Genomic DNA, 19,180 nt, shown 5'->3' on the forward strand with positions numbered 1-19,180 from the left:
GATGGACTCTGAAAAACAAACTGAGGGTTCTAGAGGGGAGGGGGGTGGGAGGATGGGTTAGCCTGGTGGTGGGTATTGAGGAGGGCACATTCTGCATGGAGCACTGGGTGTTATGCACAAACAATGAATCATGGAACACTACATCTAAAACTAATGATGTAATGTATGGGGATTAACATAAGAATAAAAAAAAAAAAAAAGAATAGCCCTCAGAAATACAAACAGACCTCCCTGGAAAAAACATGCTACTTTCACATGCTCAGCTTTTCACCGACACAGGCAATTCCGTGTGAGCCTGGGGAAGGTACAGAGCACACCGTGCTGCCTCGCACCAGCCTAGCACGGACCGTCCGGGAATACAAGTGAACAGCACAGAATGGGGCGTCGCCGGGTATGGAGGTTTGCTCTTACCTTCGCTAGATTTCTTGGGCACTTGAAACTTGACAAGAAGCTTCTTCAACTGCTCTCGCACTGTCGCCGCTCTGACAAGACCCTTGTAATTCAGGAAATGTTCCTGACACCACTGAGAGTTTTTATTGTGCTACAGGGGAACCCAGACAGAGGGGGAGTGAGAGAAACGCAGACAAGTTCACGGCTACACTGCAAGGTGCCCTGTTTCCTCTTCCCCCTTTTGCTTACTCGGTGGGACAAGATCGTCCCACCCTAATGGTCCCCATTCTGCCCCATCTCCCTAAACAGATACTGACCACCATGCGTACCGTCTGACTGCTCTTCCTTCTCGCTTCCTGTGCCAAAGGGCAAAGGAGAACTTACTGACAAGCAGAGTTGTTTTCAATCTGAAATACCCACCCGAGTGGCGCGAATTATCAGAAAGACCCACTTCCCTGTGGGTCTTTGTAAATTAACTTTGAGCAACTCTGAGTTCATCATTCTAGGAGACTACAGGTGAGCAATGATACCTGCCAATTTAGAAATAATTTGCAAATTACTATTATTTATCCCCAACATATGGTTTTTCTATCAACAGTGCTTATTCTATATTCTTAAGTAGGATCATTATGTCTTAGATTAAATTACTGCTGTGGGGATGTACTCTGAAATTCTACTCTAAGCCAGAAAGGAAAGCATTTTAAAGAAGAAAATATCATCCACAGGAGATTTTCCAAGGAAAATACACTAATGTGATATAGACATGCACCCACTTTCCACCAGCAGAGCGAGCTTCAGAGTGCAGACGGCACACTGTGCTCGTACAAATGAATTTTAACTCCCGTAACTCATAATTCATGATCTCAGTAAGCGATCAGGCTTTTCTGAAGACTGTTCATTAAATGAATAATCTCCCTTAGATCACTGGTGAAACAAAAATTTAGTATTTCTCCTCTTCTAAGAAAATATTTAAGAAACAAATACAAGATACTGGAAGTCTGAAATATCTAATTTCCCCCTCCCACCCTTTCCTTTACATAAGAGGTTTCTTATGGTTTTCATCATCTTTAGAGCTCTCTTCTTAGCAATTTTTGGTGAGACTCTTAAGCTGTATTATTTGCTAAGTTTTATAAAACGTTAAGAATATTACAGAAAAACACAATAAAAATTAACACTGCCTATGGCTAAATACGGGTAGGGCGTGTGAACAGACATAGGTCCTCACCACACGTTCCTCACAGCCGGTCCCCGCTGACTCACAGAGACCGCTTTGAAGATTGAACTCAACACCACACACTCTTGGCCTCACTTATTTGGCAGAAAATAAAACCGGGCTTGCTATTCAGATGTCTGCTAGTGCCGTCCAACAGCACCAGTGGGTGTGAGACAGTGGGGAGAGCGGGGAGGCCGAGCCGCCAATCTGCTGCTAGCCATCGGCATGCTGCTAGCCATCGGGGGCAACCAGAGGCGACTTCTGTGTTCTTCCAGGCAAAATGGCACCACAAATCCAGGCAGGGACCCCACACGTGGATTAGAAGTACTGGCAATAATCTAACAGAAAAATACCGAGGTCTCTCGGCCACTCCTTTATAAACTTGACCTTCTGGAATCCTCACTCCTAGATCACCTTAAGTGGGGTGGAGGGGCCTTTCGAGTGGTAGCTGTACTTACTTTGATAAATGCTTCGTACACATTGAGCATAGTGAGATGATCACCCTCCTCCACAGCAAACTTTCGGTGCACTCGAATCTGGAAAGAATAAAGCAACATTTAGAAATCAACTCCTATGAGCCTCTGGTACAGGGAGGTAACATTACATGCTGAATAGCTCGTGGCCTGCAGAGTCAGAAAGACCTGGTCTGCACCAGCTCTGGCTCCGCCATCTCCTGAAAACCTCAGATTGGTAACGTACCCATGCTCGGCCTCAACTTCCTTAACTGTAAAACTGGGATTATTAAACCTATCAAGACTGCTGCGGAATTAAGATGATTCACTATGACACCTGCCAGAAGTATTAGAGAAATGTTAGTGTTCTTGTCTCTGTCCTCCTCTATCCAGTCAATACCATCTCTTTCAGAAGAACCCCTCCTCGCCCCCCGCAGCCCTAGGAGAATATAAGTTCCGGGAGGGCAGGGGGCCAGCTGTCTGGCGTGTGGTAGACATTCTGTATTCGGGGGCTACCGCCAGCCGCACAATCCTTTCAGACATCCCTCAATTTTCTTTTCTGTAAGATCCTGGGCAACACCACCCTGCTCTCATGAGTTCAAGAAACAGCCCAGACGATACATACATAAGCACACAAATATACTTAGTATCTCTAGAATTTTCTCCTTGCATCAAATACCACACACTTAACCAACCTACCTAGCCACCTTCCTGCCTTCCATCCGTTCCTTCGTTAAGAGGTATTTACTGAGCACTACCAGAGGCCAGGCGCCGTTCTAAGCATTTGGGAGGTCGCAGTGAATCCAACAGCGGTGGAAGCCAAAACCAAACAAGCAAACCACACAAATATATGGTACAGCAGGTGGGAGGACGGGCTAGAGAACACAGCAGAGGAGACAGGGCCGGGGCGGCGGGGAAATGCTACAATTCCAGACAGTGGTAAGGGCCTCAGGTTCCTCATCTTACAAAGGAGTCTGTCTGCTCTGAGGGAGGATTGTCAGAAGGGTTAAGAGAAAAGCAAACAAAAAAACAAGGGAGAAAATGGATTTAACCACCAAGCATGGAGGCAGGAAGGTATAATCTATCATGTTACGACTGTCAGGAAAAAGACAAGCACCTGTAAGAAAGTCCAAGTTCAGCTCCTGCGTGTGCAAGGCTGCCACATCTCACTCTTCCCACAGGAACCGGCCCCGATCTCACCCTGGCCTGCCTGTCAGGGCGCCTCACCTCCGGGGTGCTCTGCGTAGCCTGACTTCTCCAGTCTCCCCGGCGCTCGCTCCTTCAGGTGTGTCTGGTGCCGGGACTTGGGCAGAGCCCTGCCATCTCCTTGGCTTGGAGTACCCCTCCAGCACCACCAAAATCAGCCTGCTGTGCCCAGGCACGACTCCTTACGTCACTAGTGTGCCACCAGGTCGCTGCCGGAGAAGCCTGCAGGCCAGTTTCCCTTATGGGGAGGTCAGCAGGTCACAGTTCAGACCGGGGGCTCCAGACTGTGAAAGGCAACTGCCCCACGGCTGTGCAATCACAAACGAGTTACGTGACCTTCCGGTGCCTCCACCTCTAAAAATGATGAGAAGAGTGTTTACCTCCCAGGGTTATGGGGAAGACACTAGGGAATACGATGCACCTAAAACGTCTGGCACAGTGTCAGGCACACGGCAAACACTCAGAACGCAAGTGGATCCCATCTGCACAGCCAGTGGTCCCCGGAGAGTTTCAACAAGGGGAGCCCACAGTGAAAGAGACCGGTATGAATGGCTTGGGGAAAAGGCTAGACTTACTGCCTGAGACTTCTGGTTTGGGGGGACCACAAAGATATTCTGGATTTGCATCATAGCTGCAATGCTTAGAATTTCCTGAGAACAGCCAAAATTTCCTATAAAACAAAAAGCATGTTTGATTTCAAATATGCACTGTCAATGAGAAGTGAAAGACATTTGGTTATTTTCTTACACCGAACTACAAACCTAAAGTCATATATTTATATACAGTTTGATTGTTTAGTTGTAGCATATCAACCCTTTACCCTGCTGAATGTAATGTCCCATAAGTGGCCCAGATGAACGGAGGCCCAGGAAGACTCTGAGAAAGGGGCTGCTATACTAGGCAGCTGGGACATCAAGGACTCTCGCTGTGCACCACGGTGGGGCCAGAGGAGCCGTGTCCCTAAGGGCAGGTTCACTCCACACCTGTTCCCTACTCCCATCGGAACAGCTAGGATCCTGGCCAAAATCCAAGACGGAAAGGAGGGGCAGGGATTATGTGGGTTGTGTCCCTTCTGCGGTCTCTCTCGTCCTGAACCCTTCTCTGGGGCGACCTCACTCCTGACAGGGCTCACCTGACCCAGCGAGCCTAAGGCATGCTTAGACCAGGGCAGCACTCCGTGAGCAGCAGCTGCTCACGCCTGGGAACAGGGTCTGCAGCCGTCGGCGCACCAGGGAACTGGATGGTGACAGTGAATTGCCCATCTGTAGCCCTCCCCACAGCTTCCTGCCTCATGGCTGACACGCTCCCCCACCTGAAACTTAAAAAGAGTCCCGTTTCTCAATGTAAGCCTGAGGTCATCTGGATGTTTCAAAACTAAAGCTACCTCTCACCACGCTTAGTCTGAAATACAGCTCTGTAAATTGCTAGTGAATCTAAAAGTTAGCCAAAAGCAAGAAAAAATTCTAACTTCCTTTCCTGGTAGGGGTCATGATTCTGACCTGACCTCTAACTTACGAACTTTCGCCCCTTACTCCTTTTCTCACAAACATCTGAAGGCGTCAGGGAAGTTGGGCCCCTTGTATGCTGGCAGTGGGAGTACAAAGGGGTGTAACCTCTGTGGAAAATAGTATGGTGAGGCCTCAAAAAATTAAACATAGAATTATTGGATGATCCAGCAATTCCACTGGAAGTATATACCCAAAAGAAGTGAAAGCAGGGACTCCAACAAATGCTTGGATGCCAATGCTCACAGCAGCCCTACTCAGGATAGCCGGAAGGTGGAAGCAACGCAAGTGTCCATCGACAGATGAACGGTACATACACACAGTGAAATACTAGTCAGCCTTAAAGAGGGGCATTCTGACATGGGCTACGACACAAATGAACCTTAGAAGACAGCAAGTCGAGTGAAATAAATCTGTCACAAAAGGGCAAATATTGTAGGATTCCGCTGAAGGGAGGTTCCCAGGATCCTCAAATTCATGAAGACAGAGTAGGAGGGTGGCTGCAGGGCTGGGGGGAGGAGGGAATGGGGAGTTGGTGTTTAATGGAGACAGAGTTTCAGTTTGAAAAGATGAAAAAGTTCTGGAAATGGATGGTGATAAGGGCTGATTGACAATGTGAGTGTACTTAATGCCTCAGAACTGTACACTTAAAAATGGTTAAAATGGTACATTTTATGTATTTTTTACCATAATTTAAAAAAAAAACTTCTCTGTTTAAAAAAAAAAAAAAAACAGGCGTCCGTTCTAGGCCCCCCAGGAAAACAAAAGCGTTTACTGAATTAATTAATGGTGACTGACACAGAATCCCCAGTTAACAACATGCCCCAAATCAGACAGCGTTAGAGGAAAGCTCCTTCACTACTCGGAATGTATCATGCCCTTCCCCCGGGTGCACAAAATTCGAAGAACTAATCCCTTGACAGAATCAATGAGAACTATTGGTCTCTACCTACCTGATTCAAGCAGCATTTTTGCAAACATGGGATTCAAAGGAAACTCTGCGATTCTCATGCCAAGCGGTTCAGTTAGGCGACAGTCTTTGTCCAGACCTGCCGTAAGAACAAGAACAACAGAAATCAGAAGGTCTGTACCATTGTGTTGGAAGATGTACGGTTATCAGGAGGATAAACGATGATGTACACTAGGAAAAGGTGTCCAAAAGATGAATCATGCTACCAAACTCAATCTTACATCAGAGTGCTGTTACATTAAAAGAAGAAAAGACCCCCTCTGAGCTCCTGAATAGCCAATTTTGAAAAACTGATACTTCTAATAGCTTCTATTCAAGGACTTCACTCCAAGGAAACAGCCCTGCAGCCTCCTCTAGCTCCCCACTCTCCTCACCCACCCCAGAGACTGCTCCTTCCAAGTGCAAGTGCAGATGTCCCAGAAGGGCATCCCATGCCCTCCACTCCCACACTATGAGAGCAATTACAAGGCCAGCGACTACAAATCTAAACGTCTGCCCAGATCTCCCTTGGATGCCAATACCAGAACTGTTCATCCAACTGCCTCCTGGGCAGTTTACTAAACTGGATGGACTCCAATTCCCCATATCCCTCCTTGCCTCTGTGCCACTAGCCAATATTCAGGTATGGGATTCTGGAGACGCTGACTATTGTTTTATTGCCATTCAGACTATTCCCAAGATGTACCATTAAAATACATGCTGCAGAGCTCAGAGTAAGACAGGAAAGGTAGTTTCTCTTCTGTTCCCATATAATCATCTCTTGAAAGGTGACAATTCAGCTTGTACCTGTAAATTAAGTTGGGTGGTTCCCCCTGCCTTCTCCAGCTTACTTAGGACAGTGAAGAAATAGAAAGTATTTCAACTTTCATTCTGTTGGATTAGAGGCAAATCAATCCAAATGAAAACCTCTATGTTGTCAATGTTCTCTCATACTCATTACAGACTATCCCAGGAAACCCTGCTTTCAGGGTCCTATCACATGCCTGAGAACAGGGATGGGAACCTATTCCAGCACACTCACTCTGGCCTGACTTGATGCAGACCCACCTAAAGGCCTTTTAATTCACTTGACGATCTTTTAAATCAGTAATTGGCTATTCCTTTGTGGAGAAGTATCACAAATGTAATGAATGAAGATGGACCCCATATAAAAAAAATTAACTCAAAAAGGAGCACAGCCTTACTACATGTAAGAGCTAAAACCACAAAAACTTTTTAAAGAAAACCCAAGAGAGATCTCCACGCCCATGGGTTGGGCAATGGTTTCTTAAGTAAGACACCAAAAGCACAAGCAACAAAAGAAGAAAAACATATATTGAACTACATGAAAATGTAAAACTTTTGCACTACAAATACCATCAAGAAAGAAGAAAAGCCAACCACAGAACGGAGGAAGTATTTACAAGTCACAGATCTGTTAAGAAACTTATACCCAGAACACATAAAGAACTCCTCCAACTCAATAATAAAAAGACTACCCCAAGTAAAAATGGGCAAAGGATTTGAATAGACATTTCTCCAGAGAAGATCTATGAGTGGCCAATAAGCACATGAAGAAGTGCTTACCACCATTAGTCATTAGAGAAATGCAAATCAAATCCACAAGATACCACTTCATTCCCACTGGGATGCCTACAACACAGAAGACAGATAACAAGTGTTGGCCACTTGCTATCATGTGAAGCAAGTGGAACCCTCATACCCTGCTGGTAGGAATGTCCACCAACAACTAGCGCATAAATGTTTCGGCAGCATTTTTTACATTAGCCAAAAAGGGGAAACAACCCAAATGTCCATCAACTGCTCACTGGCTAAGGATATTATGTGGCATATCCAATCCATGCAATGCTACATTATTCAGCAATAAAGAGGAATGAAGTGTCAACACATGCTACATACAACACGGATGAACCTTGAAAACATCATGCTGAGTGAAAGAAGCCACTCACAAAAGACCACAAATTATATGATTCTATTTATGTAAGATTCCAGAATAGGCAAGTCTACAGAGACAGAGATTAGATCAGTAAATTGCCTGGGGTTGGGAAGAGGGGAAAGGGAGTGGGGAGTGAGCATTCATGGGTACAGGGTTTCTTTCTAAGGTGATGAAACTGTTAAAGTTGGGGTGATGGTCGCACAACCCTGTCAATATACTAAAAACCACTGAACTGTACACTTTAAATGGGTAAACTGTATGGTATGTGAATTCTACCTCAACAAATATGTTAAAAACAAACAAAACAATCTCAAAGGACAAAACTTCCACCGAAACTTACTACCAAACCAGACATTATGTTCCCTTGGGGCAACATTCACAGAAGTTAGGTACCTCCTCAACAGGTGAATTCAAGGCTACAGTGTTCTCTATCTTAAACACTACGTTTTTAAACAAGAGAATAGAGGTTCTTCCAAAGCATGGTGTTTCCTTGCCCCAAAGAATTCCACAGGCTGGTCATCGGCCCAATTCTCCACCCACAGGGAACTCCAGGAATGAAATGAGGGGAAAAAGGGAGAGAACACTAAGCCAGAGGTTTTAGGATGGGGTGAAGGGACTGAAAAATAGCCCTGGAGAGGTAACATCTGAAATACTGGTAGGGAATCTTCTAGATGTCTTTCAGGAGTGCAGCTCTAATGATGGTTATTAACAGCTCCTGATATACCAACATGCTTTATAAATTCATTGTCCTAACTGGGATTCATGTACTATTAATCTAATTATGGTCCCACCTTTTTATTTCCATGAAGCTTAAGGGTTGTTAAGAGGATTATATATATGGGGAGAACCAGTCCCATCCCTGAAGATACTAAGGAGCCCTAACGTGAATACAACCTAACCAATACCATCTATTAGTAAGCAGATCAGAGAACACATAAGAGACAGGCGTACCTCCCAGAGCATAGAGTAACTCCAACGCTTGAACCATCGACTGGGCTGGGGGGGGCTGTAAAAACATAAAAATCCTCCTAAATTAATTTCTTCAGGTAACAGACTAAAATGTGACTATTTCCTGCTCAAATCCACTCTTCCCTCTTATGTACCCCATACATACCAGCCTCCGTGCTTGTGTTTCATGCCGGTGCCCTTGAAATGCCCTTTCTCTCCTTCTCAGCATCTTTACTACTATTTGGTCTTCAATGTCAGCTTGATTAAACATTGCCCCTTGGAGCCCTCCCTCCTGCTCCCCTCCACCAGAAGTGATGGGTCCCTACCTTGAACAACCTTCCTGTTTAGTCCTACACCCCCATCAGACACTTCTGATTTTGTCCTTCACAGTCTCAATCTTCTACTCCAGCAGCCCTGGTGGGTAACACTGCACCAGGCCTCGCCCACAGGGGGCAACTGACATACGCAGAATCTGAATTTCTGAAAAGAGAGAATGCTAGGCAATCTGACCTTAATTTAAGCAAAGCTGCTATTGTGATCTTCGGTCTGATTCTCTGGATCCAAATCACATCTCTGGTATTTTCACCTAAACACACACTGACTAGTATTTCTCTCTAGCCTCATCTGATTTGGGACCATATGTGAACGTTTTAACATAATTGGAAGGACTGCATATGTATAATTTTAGTTTGTTTTTCTGCATGGTTTTCTGTTTTCATTGTTTGTTTGTTTGTTTGTTAACCCAGAGAAACTTCACAGTGATTACTTGGGATGGCTGCATAATGTTCCAACAAGGTCATACTCCATAAAATACACAATTGTCTTCCTCCTGGGCAACTGAATTGTTTTCAGTTCTTTGCTACTTTAACTAACACTGCTAAATAAACAAAATTATATGTGGCCTGTGATTTCAACTGTAAAAAAAACAAAACAAAACCACAATTTCAGGAGAAAATAACCAGAAGGGAATATATGAAGATGAACTTGTATGTATTTTCCTCATTCTTCAGTTGTCCAAAAGTTTATGATTTTCATTATTCTATTTAAAAATTTAATATACAATGATACTATAAATATGATCATGCTATGTACGTTCTTTTCCTCTTTTTCTCAGGAGAAATTTCCCTGAGAAGAAATACCAGGCGTTTCTAAGCCTCATAAAATAACGTCAGAAAGCCCTCCAGGACTGAAGTGGAGGATGAAACCGCTTTCCCAAACTGTGTCAGCTTTGGACTTTCTCCTTTTTCTTCCTGTTTGATCACTTAACTAATGTGAAGTGGTACCCTACAGCTATTTCAGTTTGCACTTATTTCTCTTCTAGAGAAGCCAAACATGTTCCAATGTTAGTTTACTATTTGTGTGGCTTCCTTTCCTTTACCTCTTTCTTCTGTGGATATTTATTCCAAATGATGCTTGAAAAACTGCAGTTTTCGAGACGCTGATATATCATTTTTGCCATTATATGTTTTCCTTTCATCTTAGACGGGAGGCTTTTCTGAAGCTTTTAATTTGCATATACTGTTTGCCTTCTCTATAATTTCTTGCATACACCAATAATCAAAGAGTATATTTTTTCCATACTTATGATAAACACACAGTTGTTTTCTTTGGGAGAGAGATTGATATTTTCTATTCCTTCATTCACCTAGTTCATCATGACATATATGACATGAGGGACTTTATTATCTGAGAATCCGGGCTTTTCACACCACATAACAATGCAGCTGGGATAGAACAAGAGATAAAACACTAGTCTTCAAATCATAAAAATTCAAGAAGAAAATATGACTGAATGTTTACTAACTGACCTAGATGTGGGGAAGTGCTTCATAAGAACAGGAATAACAGAAGAAATCAGAGAGACAGAGATAGAAAGATTTTACTATGGAAATACTTATATGTCTGCACATTAAAAAAAATAAATAAAAAAACAATAAAATACAAATAACTAAAAAACCATTTGCAAGAAATACTATAAACAAAGATTAATGTCTTTAATAATTAAAGGACTCTTAAAAACCACAATAAACACTAATTCTAACAGATAAATGGCTTAACAATTCAGAAGAAATATAAAGTGGACAATAAATGTTTTTTTTTTAAACTGTCTTTTGAGAAATCAAATAATAAGGAACAGATATTTGTCCTCCCTTCCCTTCTACCTCTTGACATCAACAAAGAAGCAAACCTCTAAAAGAAAGTACCACGGCATGGCAGAGGCACTGTGTGGGGCAGCGTGCGCTGCTGGAGCTTACAGCAATCTGGCCACACAGCAAGGATGTACAAAACACTATGGCTGTTTGACCCAGTAATTCTACTCCAGGGACCTACCCCAGGAAATAAGCAGAAGGGCGATCAGCCACGAGGACCTCCCCCGCAGCTCTATCACAGCCCTCCTGGCTCCCCCAGCTGTGACACTCCCTCACGGAGACCTCCACACACTCGCCGTCCCGGATCTCCCCACCTCCTGACCTGGTGAAGTCCTACTTGGGTTTCAGGTCTCACTCCACACAAAACTAACCAGGCTGGGGGCCCTTCCTTTGTCTCAGAGCACTGGACCCACGCACGGCAATTACCCACTTACTTGTCATCCACACCCCCCCAGGCAAGAACAGGATTTGTGTCTGCCCTGTCTGGCCCTGCTCCCCCATACTCTGCACAGGGCCTGGTCCAAAGTAGGCACACAACACACGAGCTAAGGGGAAATTAAAAAAAACCAAAACCAAGAAGTGATGCATTCTAATCTTATGTCCCGACATTTGCCCGTGGGCATTCCAGAGAGAAGGCAGGACTTACCGACATGAAGTGGAACCTGAGGACGTTGTCGATCCCTAGCGCTTTCAGCTGTAGGATGACAGGCGCCAGATTGCTACGCTGCATCTCAGGGACGGTGCACTGAGGCAGCTTGTCAAAGGCTTCCTCTGAGGATAAGAAATCAGAACTATTTAGGGTCAAATGCCACAATCAAATGCAATCATCATGATGCCCACGGGACAGTTTTCCTTCTCTAAAGAGAGGCTTGAAGACTCTAGGATCAGATGCATATGATATCACGACATGGAGTAGTTTCACATTTAGAAAAGACCATTCTATTTAAAAGGTACCTTAGCAGTTTATATCTCTATAAATAATATATCTTTATACAAGTCTGTTCTTTTACTATAGGATGCTTTTTTAATGTGCTTTTTGTCAGCAGAACATGAAATCAAAGCCACAGGTATGTGCTGGATCACGACTGGCACCCAGGCCCTCTGCTTGGGGCTGCAGTAAGTCTGGAAGGCAAGACCTGTAACTATAAGCAAAGAACAATCTCAAAGTAAATCACCAAAATGGTAACCAGAATATAAGAAAAGACCAAATCTTACAAAGAGCAAAAGTTGTCCAAATCTAACTTTTAAAACCAACGAGCCAGGCCCGCATCACACTCAAAATCTGGTCACCAAACAGATCAACGAATGCTTACATGCCCCATTAGGAACAAAAGGTGACCTCCAACAGGAAAAAGCACCACAAGGCATAGAGGTGCCAAGATGGGAGGGGCAGGAGAGGGGGTAGGGAGGAAGAGACCCTGGAGGCCTTTTCATAAAAGCCTGACAAACAGGGTGGTGAAGGGGGCGGGGAGAGGGAGGAAGGGATTAAATCACTTTGGTATATATTCAGAAAGCTTATAGATTATATAGAGAAGGCTCCATCCACAAAATCCCTCTCACATCAGTCAACATTTTAACTGCACACCCTCCTTAAGTCGAGGCAGGCCCAACCTCCGTGCAGATCATAAGGCTTTTGTTAACTAGAGAAAGAAAACAACAAGAGGTGTCATGAAGAAATAGCACTATCACTGAAGAACTTTTTCAAAAAGGTTGTGAGTGAACAGATAACCAATGTTCTGTGGACCAACTGATACAAATGGCCACAGGCACGGGTCTAACTGGGAGATGCTGAAGAACAAGCAACAGCAGGAAGTTCCAGATGGAACATTCCTTTTGAGTTTCAAGAGCATTTGGGGGATAGCTTTTTGGTAGGATAACCACATTTTCCAAGCATACTGCTGACAGAGAGAGAATCGATGTTCTCAGATACCAGGACGACCCTGCTGAGAAGCCGCTCACAGGAAACAGTGCTGCCCAAGAGTTTATGACATCCAATTAAACTCTACTGAAGACCAAGTGTGTGAGGCCCTGGGCCAAGAGCAGCAGGAACAGCCTCCAGAAGCTTCAGTGATATGAAAGGGCCTGGAACCAAGACCAAAAACGGTCACCTCCAAGGCCAGGTCCCAGTGAACAGTCCTCCTGAAGGAGAGTGGAGGCTCAGGGAAGGAGGAAACACAGTCATTGCAAAAAGGCATGTGAGGTCACTTCATGAGGAAGTTGTCATTTGCGAGAGGATTTGAAGGATAAGGGGGATCTGTTGGGCGGAGGAAACAGCCCAAGGAAAGGTATCAAAGATATGAGATGTGGATGTAGAAAAACAGAAAGTGCGTTTAGGAAGAGCGGAGTGCAGCTGGGATGCAGTGTAGGGCAGGTATGTGGATAGTGGGAGAACATAAGCCAGGAAAAGTCCTGGAGGATTCTGGGAAACAGTTCAGGGTCTGAGCACATAGCACCCTGCTCAGGACTACACTCTGTGAAAGCTCATCTGAAAGCCAGTCAGCCAAGAAAGCCTAGAGGCTGGATGCTAGTGTACCCCATTACTGTCAGGTGGGCCCTACCCAACCCCACTCCACTAAAACTGCTCCTGCTAAGGAGGCTGGTGACCTTTCAACCAAATCGACCTACCTTTAGTCTGCATTCTGTGACTTTATTTCTTTGGAGGATGAGATACGCGGGCCATTTCCTCTTTAAAAATAGCCTGAGTTCCTCAAAAAGTTCAACATGTATGACCCCACAATTCCACTCCCAGGTATATGCTCAAAAGAATTAAAAACAGGTACTCAAAACACAATTTCATAGTACCAGCTATTCACAAAAGCCAAAAGGTGGAAATAATCAACTGATGTATAGATAAATTAATTGTGGCATATCCATCCATGAACTATTATTTAGCCATAAAAAAGAATGAAGCACTGGGGTACCTGGGTGACTCAGTCGGTTGAGCGGCCAACTCTTGATTTCAGCTCAGGTCATGATCTCAGGGTTGTGAGACTAAGCCCCAAGTTGGGCTCTGTGCTGGGCGGGGGCGTGCTTGAAATTCTCTCTCTCCCTCTCCCCCGTGCCCCCAACCCCCCTCTCCCTCTCTTAAGAAAAAAAAAAAAAAAAGAATGAAGCACTAATATAACAGAGATGAACCTGAAAACATTTAGCATTCATTACGCTAAATAAAAGAAGCCAGACACACAAGGTCACATATTTATGATCCCATTTATACAAAATATCCTAAACGGATAAACCCATGGAGACAGAACAGACTGGTGGTCTCCAGGGAGGAGTGCGGAGAAGCTGCTTAATGGGTACAGAGTGAGGGAAATATTCTGAAACTAGACAGAGGCAGTGATGCACACTGCGGATGTAATTAAATCCCACTGAACGGTTTGATTTAAAATGGTTAACTTTATGTGATATGAATTGCACCTCAATACATTTGTTTTCAAGTATTCTGAAACTTTCTCTTCTTCTAAATTTCCAGATGCCTTTTAACCCTCGGTGCTCTCTTTCCTCTCCCATCTTTCCTCCTTATCGCCCTAGCCTCTGGCTCTGCCTGCCCCCTCCCATGGATACTCCCCTTACCTGCTTCCTCCCCACCACATACCTGTAACATTCCATTCCCTCTGCCTGGTGCTCTCCTTTCCCCTGGAGAACCGCTGGATGGCCAGGAAGATCAGGCACAAATGCTCAGTTGTGAAGCCCTCCCCGGTAGGATAACTCCCTGTGCTCTGCTTGCAAGGCTCATTCCGGTATGGCGACCCTATCACACCATAATATGCCGACCTGTTTGCAGGGCTGGCTCCAGCACCTGGCTGTCCACCACGTGCCCACAGACCACGTCTCACCTAGCCCAAGATCTCCAAACCCTGGCACAGTGGCTGGCCTACAGCAGGTGCTCTGTAAACATTCGCTACAAGAAAAAATAAGGACTGAACAAGGGTGATGGTTACCGGAAGGAAAGAAGAGACAAATGACAAAACCCCTGGATTTGGGAAGTGAGCGCAGATGGATGCTGGACAGAGGATTAAAAATAATGTGAAAATTAAGTCTGGACAACTGAGGAGAAATCTTGGTGCCATCACCCACAAAAGAGAGGCACAGAGAGAGAGAGAGAAGCTCTGGACATATCACTGTTGAAGGCAAGGCTGCCTTCAAGCTGGAGAGAAAGTTCCCGAAGGGCTGGGATAGTCTTTATCATAATTTTATCTTGCTTCTTCAGAGCCTAGCATGGTGCCTGGCGCAGAGCAGGAGCTGAACAACTACTTGCTTTCTATCAGTGGTCTCAGGACAGAGCCTGCCATTTTCACTCTGCAAAGATGCTCTGAACCAGAGGCAAAAATGGAACCCACTGTGAGGCCTCATAGGAGTCAGGATTCTCGTTCTTCCCAAAACAAGAAAGCAGCATGTTAAGCTGACGGAAAGGTAAGAAAGACAGGACCCGAGACACGTGGCTCAGACTACAGGGAGGTCTACACCCAGACATTAGGCTGGGAATGGGGATGGCAATAACTGGGGACTCATGGGCCAACCTCGGCCAAGGGGAGCAGTAGCAAAGAGAGCAGCGGGGCCAAGGGACAGAGGGCCTGGTGAGGGGGGAGTCTGGATTTTATGTGAAGTTCTGCACATGGGGGAAACATCTGTGATACTCTCCAGTGCTCAGACTAACTAGGAGAAAGTCAAAAGCCCTGAAGGAACGCCACACTAACCTGTATAAAGGCGGTAACATTTTCCAGAGCGGCTGCGGCCACCACGTCCTGCGCGCTGATTGGCTGATGCCTGGGACACCGGGACCACCACCAAGCACTCAATGGCCGTCCTGGGATTGTAGGCTCGGAGTTTCACAAAGCCACAGTCGATCACATACACAATCCCACTGATTGTAATGGAGGTTTCGGCCACATTGGTGGCCACTATCACCTAAGACCCCACAGAAGAAAAGTAAAAAGAAGTTATTTGGTTCTTTTCACTTTTAAGAAACTACTCAAAATCCTAAAAGATTTATTAAAGATATGTCCAACAGTGTAGAATCTGTAAGAGGCAGTTTAATATACTGGAAAGAACAGGAGTTTTAGGGTCAGGGTGCCCTGGGTTTGAATTCTCCAAGGTGTGACTTTGGGCAAGTTACTTAAATTCCTGCCAGTCCCTCATCTACAGAATATTCACCCCCTGTTGGGTTGTGGGGGCATCAAACGTGAAATATCCATAAAGCAATTACAGCTTGGTGCTTGGCCCATAATAAATACTCAACAAATGTTAGTTTTTGCCTTCTGCACAACTAAAGCAAATCACCACCTTGAACATCTTTATTCATTCATTCACTCACACTTGGAACTATTTTCTGAAAGTCTGTGTTTTGTAGGCACTGTTCAAAGTGCTGGGCATGTATGAACAAGGAAGACAAGGCCCCTGTTCTCCCAGAGTCTGCATTCTAGTGTGTTTGGGTGGAGAAGCAGTGAACATAAACAAGCAGATAACCTCAGAGTGACAAATACCATGAACAAAATGCGAAAGAGCAGTAATACAACATTACATAGCATTTAAAGCGTTCCCTGTGTATTAATAATAGTGGGCTGTGCTACTTTGGATGGCCAGGGAAAGCCTCTCTAAACAAAGATTTTGAACTGAGGCCTGAGTAACAAGAGGCAGGCAACCCTCTAGAGATCCAAGCAGAAGAAAGAGTTCACAGAAAGGAGAAACAGGCAGGGAGGCCAGAATCCAGAGGAAGGACGAGATGAGGCTGGAGGACAGCAAGGGCCAGATCATGTGCTGTCTCTGGGCCACTGTGAGGTGTTTACATTTTATCTCAAGTGCACTGGGCACTGCCCCTGGAAGGTTTCGAGAAGCAAGGAACACGTATAGATAGACAGCATTTAGAACTTTTTAAAGGCACTTTTATATCTATCATCTTATAAAAATCTTCCTACCATTTTTATACAGTAGACATTTAAGATTTTACACCAGAGAACCACCGATCCAAAGGTTCTTATTTATGTTTCACAGCTGAAAAAACTGGGCTTGAGACTGAGTAACTCAACCAGGCACAGAGTAACTCAGGCACAAAATCCAGGCCTCCTGACTGACTGGCCACAGTTCACATCTGGCGGGGCCGACGTGAGGTGCTTCATCCCAATGGCCATGAGGCTGAGCACCTTCTTCCAAGGGGTCTGAATTGGGAGTGGACCCTCAGACCATCCCTCACCTACTGTCCTCTCTGCCACTTGCTGATAAACAGCTACAATAAGCCAGCTTCGGGCTAGTTCTATGCCTTCCTCATCTAATGGGAAGGAAAGCCAAGTAAGGCCCAGGGGGTGATGAGCAGGACACAGACTGGCTGCCTGCTGGTTCCTTCCAACCAGTGCTTCTCACCACACCCTCCCCCACCCCAATTTCAAGGCTAAATATTTTTAAGCCACACCCTGAATTAACTGATTTAAATTTGGCTTCATAGGCTAACTGATGTCTAAAACAAATGGTTTAGAAACCATTTGTAGGGCGCCTGGGTGGCTCAGTTGGTTAAGCGACTGCCTTCGACTCAGGTCATGATCCTGGAGTCCCGGGATCGAGTCCCACATCGGGCTCCCTGCTCAACAGGGAGTCTGCCTCTCTCTCTGACCCTCCCCCCTCTCATGCTCTCTATCTCATTCTCTCTCTCTCAAATAAATAAATAAAATCTTTAAAAAAAAAAACAAACCATTTGTAGTAATTTAGCTATTGTTCCTGACTGATCACAATTCACCCAGACAGTCGTTTAAGCCAAGCTAGTATTGTGCCATGGGGAAATACTGAGCAGGCGGAAAAGAGGCAAAGAGAAGTCACTTGCTCTGGTAATTACTGTCAGAGTGACCCTTCTGTGAGGCAGGTTTAGAAATCTCTACAACATACGATTTATTGTGTGCTTTTAGATCCACTGCACAGAAGCACGGACTTAAAACTCTTAAAGAAACCTTCCCATTTAGCAAGTTTCACTTCAATTAAAAAAAAAAAAAAAAGTCTTCCCAGTGCATAGGAAAGGGGCACCGACACGACCCCAGCTGGCTGCAAACAGCCCTGGTCATCGGGTTAGTCTCACCTTTCTGACGCTGCGGGACACCCTTTCAAACACTTTCATTTGCTCAAAGGAAGGTAGTCCTGCGTACATGGGGAGAACCCGGAGGTGTCTCTTCAACCCAGTTCGACCCAGCGCCCGAGCCTGCTCAATCAGCATAGACACGACAGTCTCCACCTCTTCCTAAAGACACCCAACCAGGAAAAACCAAAGAAACCAAGATCAATCCAAAGCACATCATTTTATCAGACTTGAAAGAAAATGAAAATCGGGATCAGAGTTTTAATTGCAGTCAGAGTCATGATTTCTAGTGTGACCACACTCTGCTTGGGGGTGGTTTTTAATCAAATGCTACTGAACAGCGGTGCCTATGGGGTGAAAATTTGCAAGTGTCAGATTCATTACTGAAATCTATACTATCTGCAGTGAATAGAAGAGCTCCTGATAAACAAAACCAAACCTATCTTACTTGGCTTTCATGTACTGTGGCCAAACAAAGCATGTCATACATAAGGACAAGCCGTGACACATGCAATCACTAGAAGCTTTCCCCAGAAGAGATTACGGTACCGTGGAAAGTGTTGACAGTGGAAAAGATTATGGCGGGAGGGCGGTTCTGAACAGTGCTCTTGGGCTTGTTCAGTTGTCCTTCCAGAGATATGCCCACTAACCACCTCCAGGAGGAGCGGTATCAATGGGAAAGAGGCTTGCAGGAGCAACACACATGCACAAAATGTACCTAACGCAATATTTCATTGTAGTAAACAAAACAGCCACTGACTACATCATTTACTCTGGACTCAACTAATAAATTTAAAATATATTGAACCCTCTGCAGACAGAATAGCTGGGAACTAATGATTCCCTGACAACCTAGTCAGTAGATGAATGACATCAATCCAAACAATTTTGTATGCCATTAAGTAAACACAAAACACAATAAAACATGAAATGAATGGCTAAGTAAAGGAACAGGCCCCTGTTTAATTTTGGTGCTGCCTTAACGTGTCCGTTCATCAGAGAAAATTCCAGTGGAATTACCTGTCCAGTCAGAAATGCTAGTATGTCTCCATCTCCCTCTGTCTGGTGAATTTTCATCACAGTTTCTACAGTTGATTTGATATAATCTGGAACAGGACTGAAAAGATGTACGAGATAAATTCATCGCTAGACATGTTCATTAATTATAGATTAATTACCCTAATAATCTGGCAGCAAAGCTTCATGAAAGTTAGTTTGGGCCTGCCTGGCAGGTAAACAGTATATGAATAAATAAACATTCACTCCCTTTTCTTCTTTTTTTTAAAGGCAGCATCCAAAAGTAATCCATAATTACATGTATACCATGATTCTTAGCTTTATTTGCAAAGAAAT

At 44.6% G+C, this 19,180-nt stretch overlaps 1 protein-coding gene across 3 annotated transcripts in view; it reads right to left on the reverse strand.

The window, feature by feature from the left end:
• The window catches only part of DHX35 (DEAH-box helicase 35), a 65,101-nt gene that overhangs the window by 11,515 nt on the left and 34,406 nt on the right, over positions 1-19,180 (reverse strand). For all 3 annotated transcript variants that reach the window (XM_006734349.3, XM_081832800.1, XM_081832799.1), the window contains exons 10-18: positions 18,848-18,944; positions 17,831-17,989; positions 15,468-15,678; positions 11,417-11,541; positions 8,624-8,678; positions 5,720-5,815; positions 3,837-3,931; positions 2,062-2,139; positions 412-541 (exon numbers count right to left, since the gene is read on the reverse strand). In XM_006734349.3, the coding sequence (XP_006734412.2) occupies positions 412-541; positions 2,062-2,139; positions 3,837-3,931; positions 5,720-5,815; positions 8,624-8,678; positions 11,417-11,541; positions 15,468-15,678; positions 17,831-17,989; positions 18,848-18,944 (1,046 nt within the window). The remainder of the gene's footprint in view (positions 1-411; positions 542-2,061; positions 2,140-3,836; positions 3,932-5,719; positions 5,816-8,623; positions 8,679-11,416; positions 11,542-15,467; positions 15,679-17,830; positions 17,990-18,847; positions 18,945-19,180) is intronic.

This window comes from Leptonychotes weddellii, chromosome 10 (genome assembly GCF_054177405.1).
Source record: "Leptonychotes weddellii isolate Sample4059 chromosome 10, ASM5417740v2, whole genome shotgun sequence".
NCBI lineage: Eukaryota > Metazoa > Chordata > Mammalia > Carnivora > Phocidae > Leptonychotes > Leptonychotes weddellii.